The sequence below is a fragment of the Alexandromys fortis genome, unplaced genomic scaffold (genome assembly GCF_014885135.2).
Source record: "Alexandromys fortis isolate MF-2015 unplaced genomic scaffold, M_Fortis_MF-2015_v1.1 scaffold_187, whole genome shotgun sequence".
Classification (NCBI taxonomy): Eukaryota; Metazoa; Chordata; class Mammalia; order Rodentia; family Cricetidae; genus Alexandromys; species Alexandromys fortis.
Window position 1 is genome coordinate 3,019,860 of NW_026068088.1, and position 10,051 is coordinate 3,029,910.

Below are 10,051 nucleotides of genomic sequence, written 5' to 3' on the forward strand. Positions count from 1 at the left end.
ATACTCGCTGAAAGGAACGTTCAAGGACACAGCCAGCTCCTGACTCTATACTGTTGTCTCTGGTCTGTTGATCTTTGATGCCCATTTCAATAAAGATTTTGCTTTGTATGGACTCTTGTGCCTGCTTGGGCTATTTCAGACTCTCAGACCGACAACATGACTTTATTTCTTAGAAGTTGATAGTGTGAGGAAAAAGAGAAACCGCTTACTCAGCTATGGAACTCTAACTTCTGGGAAAGGGGTTGCCTGTTTTCTTTGTGGTTTGGATTAGCCAGGAACAAAGATCAGCAGAGTTGGTGCTCTAACCTGCCCAGCTGTGTCCTCTACACCAGGGTCCAGAGCTGTTTGGATCAGCTGATGGGCGTCATCTGCAGGCAGAATGCTAAAAATTGGTGGACACCTGGGCACTGTTCTACACTTTTAAAGATTAGGAAAAGAAAACAAAAATCAAAACAGTAAACTTTCCTCTGTGGGTCTCCGTCCTTCTCTACACTGTTTCAGTTCTTTGGGATTAAGTAGGAATGTACTAGGTCTGTCTTTCTCCAAAGCGTCTCTGAACTTGAGGACCCTGAGATAGGACTTTTTCTTCTACTGCTGACAGCTGATGAACTTTAGTGCAACCTCAGGTACCCAGTTATACAAAAATGTCTATATAAACCAAGCACTTACTGATAATAACTCATAAAGAAAGTTATTTTAAGACAGTTCTTGAGTTCACATATGCTTTTATCATTTACTAAAAATGGAAGAAATTTGCATATCGCAACAAATGTGTTTGTTTTTTACATAAAGAACTAAATCTTGGCTGAATATTTGCTACTGCAAGACATGGAACATTTTCCATTTTTTCCAGACTTAATGAATATTTTTTTGGTTTTCTGTTTTTAATGCTGAGAACTCTACTTTGAATTAAATACACAATATAAAATGGCAGACACATGTTGAGGACCATTTCAGAAATAGTAGGAAATTCTGTCTTAATTCCCAAGACAAACTTCATCAAAAGAAATTTTTTATTTATTTTTATTTTATAGTGAGTGTTTTGCCTGCATGTGTGTCAGTTAGTGTATCACATGTGTATGAACAATTCACATGTGTATGAAGAGACACAGAAGCCGGAAGAGTTTATTAGATTTCTTGGAACTGGACTTACAGGGGCTTGTGAGCTGCCATGCAGGTGCTGGATTCCAATCTGGGTCCTTTGGAAGAGCAGCCAATTCTCTTAACTGTTGAGCCATCTCTCCAACCCCTGAAACAGCAATTTTTAAAACTAAACATTCTAACATGATGCAATCCAAAGATGGATTAATTTGATAATTACATGTTGACGAACAACAGCAGGAATATATTAAAAGTTTGTTTTCTAGTACTAAGACATGTTTCTGTAAGAACAGAAAGTTTGTATACAATAAAAACTGCAATCCTTATCATGCCACAGTCTCTCATCTGAGCTGTGGTGTTTCAGAGTGTTCACTGGTGTCCTCTGGTGTGAAGGCCTATCTGCAAAGTGCTCATGTGTGCTCAGAACAAGGCTGCAGTGATGTCAGGAGACAACACAAGTGAAGCTGGGCCAGAAGCAAGGATGTGCTATGAGTTGATTTTGAATTAATTTTTGGTCATTGGGCTTTCAGAAACATTTTGGTGTTACCAAGATCTTCACAAGCCTCACACTGGGTTGTGTGACCTGTCGGATTATAATCCACAGAGAAATGGGAGCCATCAGTAGAAAATGCCTAGATCTTCTCCAAGCCCCTGTCTTCATTCATGATGCTTTGATGCTGGCACCTGGGGAAGTCATGGCTGGTGCCACCAATATCTTCCACATCACTTCTTGTGTTAACATTTACACATACCTAGGACTTTTCTATCTTCAAAATATTTAAATCCAAGAGACAATCCTCTAAGGTCCTTTCTCGATAGTCCTTAGGCTTCAGGTGCCATGTCACCTGCCCATAAGCTCTTCTGTCCTTCCCTTAATTAGGCTGGGAGCCCCTGTTCTACTGCTCCAGCAGCACCCGTTTACTGTCTTCTCTCCCGTGTCCCCACATCTGTGTCCCTCCCTTGTACACCCAGAAAGCATTGGTTGGTGTCTAGCACACGTTCCTCAAACTGGGAATTTGTAAACACAGTGTTCACAAATGAGAAAACAGAATTCAGAAGCAGGAAAAAGGCAGATCAAATTCTGAGGGGTGGTCCCCAAGTGAGCAGGGAGCATCCTGAGAGGATCATTTGTGAGCCCCTTTTCTTCTGTCATACAATGTGGGTTTTGTGTATACTGAAGTTATCCTAGGGATGGAGCAAAGCTCATCTGTGGCTGGGGTGAAGTGCAGGAGGAGCCCAGCTAGAGAGATGCTAAGCAAAGTGCACTGGAGACCAGAGTCCGTGGGACTGCCAGCTCCCTGGGATTGACTCACTTCTGTTGAGGGAGGGAGAAGAAAGAGGGAACTGGGTGTGTCCAAGGTCCTTTGGTGTGTGTATGTGGGAGGGGTGGGGTTTGCATTATTCCAATATGGGGATTGCTAGGTGAAAATGAAAACGGAAGAGATATTAACTCAATAAAAACTCTGTGACTTTGGGCGACTTGGCAGTTGCAGTTTTCCAGGCAGCCAGGATGGCAGCGTCTAGGCCGTTCCAGACCTTGATCAACAAGTTGCAAATGTACTCTCAGAGCCGGAAGAAGTCTGGAGTAGGGGAGTGTGAGGTCCTCCTGCAGCCCTGGAATCCTGTGAGCTTCCGGATGCTCTTCTCCACGGAGGACGGTGAGGGGCATGAAGGCCAAGGAGGGTTAACCCGAGCAAGGTTCTGGGTCACAGGTTCCAGGCCCGGAGAGGATGCAGCTCCATGGGAGCAGGAGATCCTGGAGAGTGGTGGTTGCCCTCTTTACAGGAGCTTCATTGTGAAGCTTCCAGTTCTTTGCTCTCTCTCTCTCTCTCTCTCTCTCTCTCTCTCTCTCTCTCTCTCTCTCTCTCTCCCTCTCCCTCCCTCTCCCTTTCTTTCTTTCTTTCTTTCTTTCTTTCTTTCTTTCTTTCTTTCTTCTTCCCTCTCTCTTCTTCCTTTCCTTCCACTCTCCTTCCTTCCTTCTTTCCTTCCTTCCTTTCTCTCTCTCATTTTCTTTCTTTCTTCCTGTCTCTCTTCTTCCTTCCTTTCCTCCCTCCCACTGTCCCTTCTTTCTTTCCCTCCCTTTCCTCCTCTCCTCTCCTCTCCTCTCCTCTCCTCTCCTCTTCTTTCCTTTCCTGATTTTATTATCCAAGTGGTGCAGTTAAAGAATTAAGAATCCTAAGGAGTTGTGGGTCAGCTAGCACCACAGGGTTCTAGCTGGGGGGGCGGCTGTCTTTGGGAGGTGAGCTTGAGGAGGGAAAATCTCTTGAGCTCTTGTGCCACAGCCTGGACAAAGTTCTTGTTTTGTCCTCCAGCTCCAGGGTGGCCTGAAATGGCTGTCAGCTTTGAGCTGGGGTGGGGATTTCGGTGGAGGGTTCTGTCATAGCAGGAAGGTTCCTAAATAGTTGAGCAGTTGAATGTTTCCCACTTTGGTCTGCAATCTGCCAAGAAAGCCCAGCCTTGCTTGCTCAGGGTGGTGATTGAAAGCCCCAGACCTGTGGCTTCCGGAAGGCCACCATTACTTCCTTCCTGAGATGTTGTTGACCAGGGTTATCCTCAGAATGCAGACAATTCCTCCTTCTTATCCTTGAATTTGGAGAAACTTTTGAGGCAGAGGAGAGGCAAGGGGGCTGAGGAAGCCAGGCTGTAGACAAGATTACGGCACAACAGGAATCTAAGCAGAAAAAAAATGACAGAAAGAGTCAGGTGTAGAAGGTATTGACACACGTTTTCAGAAAGCCTGGTCAGGAGGCAGGAGAAACCTGCAGGGTGCTGAATCCCTCTGGAAAGCAAGAACCTTATTGTCCTAGGTTTGATTTCACCAGAGTGGGCTCCACAGAGAACTGACAGCAGAACCTGTTTTCTCATTATCTCTTTTCCTAGAGCAGTGGTTCTCGACCTTCCTACTGCTACAATCCTATAATACATGCTGTGGTGTCCCCAATCATAAAATTATTTTTGTTGCTACTTCATAGCTGTAATTCTGCTACTGCTATGAAGTGTAATGTAAATATCTCTGTTTCTGATGGTCTTAGGCTACCTCTGAGAAAACACCTTTGAGAACCACCTCAGAGGGTTAGGGGGTTCCCAGGTTGATCCCAGCTGTCACTACCCCAGTAGACACAACCCTTATGGAGTGTGTCCTTCTCTTGAGCTGTCTTCAAATGCTGGTCGCAGGTTAGGGATACAGACTACTGCATCCTGGTCACAGGGAGGGTGGGGGAACTAGACCCAGCCCAGCTCTATTCTAGACACTTTAGTACAGAGAATGTGGATGAGTGGGGAAGCATTTGCCACCAGCCCTCTGAGGTGACTGGGAGGTGCTGAAGTCTGAAAAATCTGTTGTTTATTGAGAGCCTCAAACCAACAAAATGGAGATCTATAGATACTGGTAGTTTAGTGACATACACGGCAGGGGGAAGTATGGTAGTGAGGGTGCAGCCCCAGCTGTAGCCTTCATAGCAGGCCCTGGGCAGCTGAGGTGGAGGCTGGGCTCACACCCCCAGCTCAGCTTTCTCCCTCAGGGGCTCCCAGTCCACAGCCCCCTCTTCTCCCAGGTGGCTCAGCTGCTTCCTCTCATTCACTCCCAACACAGATGACTCAGAACACTAAAATGGAATATTGTTGCAGGCCAGTCTTTGGGTGATTAGAACTTCTATTCTTTCAGTTTCCTATTTGAGGCCCCACTTCCTCCTCAGCAGCAAGGCAGCTGGAATTTCCCACCAGATTTACCCTGCAGTCCTAGGGCAGCAGTTTTCTTTTCTTGTAGAGGCCCTACCCTCCATCCCAGAAACACCCTGAGCAGGCATGACTCTATTCATATAAACCTACACCAGCTGGGCAATACTACTGAGCCTACCAGTGCACTAGTGTATACCAGTACCAACAGGGAGGTCTCACCTTTGTATGTCAACTGGGTTTGTGTACTGTTGAGTATGTAGGTCTTTTTTCCCTTAGGACAGTGAGCTATACTCTCAGACCCAAACTCAAATCCCTGTAACCCCATTTCATGTGGACACACTTTATCATACGTTCTAGTCCTAAATGGGCCCCTGTTTATTAAGTGAAGGCCTAGGCATTCTTGAAATGAGGGAACTCATTTTCTTAAAAAAAATTACCAGGACAGTTGTGGGCACGCCTTTAATTCCAGCACTAGGGAAGCAGAGGCAGGCAGATCTCTGTGTGTTTCAAGCAAATGTCAGGACAGCAAGGACTGTTACACAGAGAAACCTTGTCTCTGAAAACCACACAAACATATAGAAAGATTTATTTGTATTGTATGTGTATGGGTGTTTGCTCTTTATATGTCTATATACCACATGCATGCAGTGCTTGCAGAGACCACAAGAGGGCATCAGATCCCCTGGAACTGGACGTACAGATGTCATAGGCCATTATGTGGGAGCTGGTAACAGAATCGGGGTCTTCTATAAGAGCAGCCAGTGTTCTTAACCATAGAGTCATCTCTGCGACCCTAGAACCCACCTTATTAAGTAAAACTGAACATAGCTGACTTGAGGTGGGCACAGGGGAGAGACTAGACGTCAGAATTTTGCCTCCTTCTCCCAGATTCACTTTCTGGATGGGAATCACACACTGTTATTGCCACCGTGGCTTTCTGGCAATCCTTGTGCCTGTACGCATTGCACACATCTAAGAAGAGACGGCCATGCGTGGATGCCTTGGATGGACTTCACCAAAGTCCAGGAAAGAGGAGGAATGTAATACAGAGGTACAGAACATTCTGTAACAGGCTTCAGACTGTTCACACAGAGGTCATCCTGAGGTCACACAGTTCTCAGTTCCTTCACCAGCCCGGGACAGCCTAAAATCTTTTTTCTTTTTTTTAACATTTCAGTTTGTCAAAATGTTCTGGAGAAAGGGAATCATGAGTTAGTGTGGCCAGGAAAAGGGAGATTCAAGTTAACTGTCCGGTTGCCTGAAGACCCAGATAAAGCCTCAGTCTCTAAGGAGGCAGTTCCAGATAAGGTAAGGACATGGGGTGTTATTCCAAGGTGCTTCGATTCTCTATGATAAATATGGTGGAGATGAGCTGGGTGGGGTGGTGCATACCTTTAATCCCAGCACTCAGGAGGGAGAGGTAGGAGGATCTTTATGAGTTCAAGGCTAGCCTGATCTACATAGTGAGTCCAGACCAGCCAAGGCTACATAGTGAGACCATGTCTCAAAAAGAAAAATGGTAGATGAGGGCCTAAGTCACAGTAGCCTGAGAATGGCAGCTTAGGACTCTGGAGGGAGCAAGGACTGTAAACAATGAAGAAGCTGTCATTTTTGTTACTTTTGGAAGAGTCAGGATTTGGAGGGTGAGATAATAATGAATTTGGGATGTCAAAGTTGTATCCATTGGTCTTGGTGTCTTTATAACCAGAAGCCTGCTGTTCTGTTTCCATCATCTTGAGGCCAGCAGTGTACCCGGCGTGTGCTGTCCCTCAGCTGTGAAGAAGATTGTCAGGGACCTCTCTGAAGCATGTGCACCGTGTTCATGCAGTAAACATGAACTAAGTGCCAAGTCAGGCAAAACACAGGCTAAGCTGACTTAAGGGACACTCCTGTGTGTGTCTCATTTCATCAGTGGTTATTGTAACCAGTAAGAAGACACGCTGTGACATGTGGCCTCCTATCCATTCCCTAGCCCAGTATCCAAATGTGTAATTATTTCAATTAATTTACACCTCCAGTCTAGCCCGAGGTGTTTTATTTATATATGAAATGATTCATAGTCATTGGGCGGTGGAGGCACGTGCCTTTAATCCCAGCACTGTGGAGACAGAGGCAGGTGGATCTTTGTGAGCTCTAGGCCAGTCTGGTCTACAGAGTGAGTTCTGGGACAATCAGAACAGTTTCACAGAGAAACCCTGTCTCAAAGAAAAAAAAAACAAATAAAACCAACCAACCTATTGGGAAAAAAAAACAAGCAAACAAACAAAAAGAAATAATTCATGTAATAATGCTGTCTTACTGTTTGATTTTAGGAATCCAGGACAAAAAAAGAAGGTGCAGAAAAAGGTAAGTCTCAGCTAAGGTGGCCCTGGTGTTCACCAGGCAGTTTTTATTAAACAAGTAGCTCGGAAGAGCTTCCTCTAGAGTCACACCAGGCAGGTTCTGCTCAGCTTGGAGCCACCTGCAGGTGCATCGTCTTCCCAGTCTCAGCCAGAGGTATTTGAAACAGTCCCAGAGGGACCCCATTCAGCTCTTTGGGCTCCCTTCAGAAGAACAGGAACAACTTTTTTTTTTTCTGCCGAGATACATCTACAGCTGAGGAGAGGAGAAGAACTGAGAGATGGAGATGGACACTTGTACTTTGGTGGCCAGTAATAGCAAGGACAGGACTTGTAGTGCTTGTAGTGGATGCTTGCTGTGTGTCTCACAGAGCACTGGGTGTGTCTTAGATGGACCCCACCTTCTGAGCATTAGCTCTTTCTCCCTTATCTGCTATAGGAATCAGCCAGCACTGGGGCTGGGATGGGGTCTCCTGCTTTACTGGGCCATGTCCTGCCCCAGACTTAAATGAAGCAGCAGCTAAGAATACCCGTGTAAAGGGCACCAAATGAAGAACCATACAGAATGAGGTGAGCAAGAGCAGCCAAGAGATACAGACACCAAGTCTTAGGGAAACAAATTCTTTCCCTGCATCACTCTGCCTTCTGGCCTGGAGATGGGGTCTCTCAATGAACCTAGGTTTGCCCTTTTGCCTAGACGTGTTGTCCAGGGAGCTCTGTGAATCCGACCATTTCTGCTCTCCACACTGGGCACATGTAGCCATGCCCAGCTCTTTACAAGGGGGCTGGAGATTCAAGCTCCAGCCTTCACACTTACACAGCATGCTGTCTAACCTAGGGAGTCATTCACTGATGCTGCTACAGTGTAATCTTTAAACTGTTACTTTGTCCAGCACGAGTAGGTACAGAGCTTCCTATACCTTTGCTCCTCCAGGGAGGCCAACAGTAGTTCTCTAATGCAGTGGTCACCTGATGAGCCTCAGCTGTCTGCCGTGTGCCACAGCACAGAGATGAAGACTCTACCCTGACTGTAGAAGCTTGGTTCTGTAATCACAGTTGAGTACTCGAGAGACACATATGAGGGAGAATGCCCCTTCCTCAGAAAGGCAGAGCAGAAAAAGTAATAACATTGAATTAGTGATAATAACAGCAATAAAATAAAAAACAACAACGCTACTTTTGGTTTTTAATTCACTAACAACAAGAGCAACAAAAACCCCACAGTATTAAATTTTAGGTTATGGTTTTGTTTTGTTCTTGAACTCCCTGTATAGACTAGGCTGGCCTTGAACTCACAGAAATTTACCTGCCTCCGCGTCCAGAATGCTGAAATTAAAGGTGTGCACCACCACACCCAGCTACATTTTAGTTTTTAATTCACTAAAGCAAAAGCTCCACTATCTGAGATTTCCTTTTAGCAGAGTTTGCCAAGATATGGATAAGGGAGGAGGGTTGTCTCAGGATAATGTACTTAATAAAACCATGATTTGATACCTTACACCTTTCATTGTAATTTCCAATTTCCTCAGATGATTTGGATACAACACATTCTCCCAGCAACACATCAGAAAAAATGGAAGATGTCCCCAAAGAACATGAAACTGTTCCCTCCATGGTGGCTTTTGAAAACCTGTCGGAGAAAGTGACTGACATAGTGCTGACCATCCTGGTGGAGAATATAAGCGGCTTCCCCAGTGACGACTTTAAGGTGGAAGTGATCCGAGATTTTGGCGTTGCCATGGTTACCTTTCAGAGGCCTATAGGTGAGCTGAAGGGAGGTTCTGCATCCACAAGCTTCTGTCCACCACACCCCAGAGTTTGGGACATCTCTGAGTAGGTGACATTTTGTTGTATTGTGTAAACAAGGTCTCTAAACCAATACAGGGGCCTTTCTTCTCAGATTTTGGAAAGATGAACAAATTCAGTTTGAGATCCAATTTGGGTCTGTTTAATAGATTGCCCTTTATTACATGATTGCTTGGGTATGTGGGATGGGGTGGGGTGGGGTATGGGGAGAAATAAAAAGTCCCAGGTGATTCCAAGTGGAGGAGTTTGAACTTTTACTCTACTTCCCAGGGAGGAGTTAAGACTGGCCCGTTACCATGCCACACTTCTGTAAGGCAATGATGCCAACAGTGCTTAGTGTCAGGCACCTGCCAATCTCTGCATCTGTTAATTTATTCCTTCCTTTCAACAGCCCTGTGACAAGGGCTCCATGTTGCTGAGAGATGGAAGACTGGAATTGAACCCAGGCAGCCAACTTTCACTCCCCCCTTTTCCAATCACTTTACCACACAACACTTCTCATTGATGTCACCATTTCATGGTCACACACATGGAGAAGAGGGAGCCTGCTTAATGGGGAAAATGAGTGCCCCAGCCAGCAAGATGGCAGAACTGGCAAAGGCACTGCTACCAAGTCTGACAGCCTGAGTTTGATCCCTGGGGCTCATACAAGTTGCCCTCTGACCTCCAGATGTACGCACATACATGCACTGGCATGTGCACACACATAAACATGGAAAATAAAATACTCTGCTAGGTCATTGTCATAAGCAAGAGCCAGCTCCACGTAAAACATGGCAGATTTCCAAATCTAAGCCCCATGTCCCATGGGCAGGGCCCTGGGTGTCAGTGAAGCTCACAGGGGCTATGGTCAGAATTCTGGTCCTGTCACTTAACTAGTTGTATGAAGATGACCAAGTTATTATTTTCTATGTTCCTTACTCACTCATCCTTAAAATAAGGATGATCATACTTATGTAAATTCCTATAAAGATTAGTGAGATAGTACTTCAGGCTATGTACTTTACCTTATCAAATGGTAAGTATTTGAAAAAGGACACTTACTTCAAGTTTATTATAACTTATTATAAAGGGAAATTTAAAGATTTGTAAATTATATGTGTACATGCCTACAAGTATATGTGTAC

At 45.1% G+C, this 10,051-nt stretch overlaps 1 protein-coding gene across 1 annotated transcript in view; it reads left to right on the plus strand.

Annotated features, from left to right (window-relative positions):
- Nucleotides 1–2,530: 2,530 nt before the first annotated feature.
- Nucleotides 2,531–10,051, plus strand: part of LOC126488733 (protein mono-ADP-ribosyltransferase PARP14-like) — a 62,099-nt gene continuing 54,578 nt past the window's right edge. Inside the window, exons 1-4 of the mRNA XM_050122394.1 lie at nt 2,531–2,759; nt 5,957–6,087; nt 7,092–7,125; nt 8,648–8,881. Of these exons, the coding sequence (XP_049978351.1) occupies nt 2,612–2,759; nt 5,957–6,087; nt 7,092–7,125; nt 8,648–8,881 (547 nt within the window). The 5' untranslated portion in view covers nt 2,531–2,611. The remainder of the gene's footprint in view (nt 2,760–5,956; nt 6,088–7,091; nt 7,126–8,647; nt 8,882–10,051) is intronic.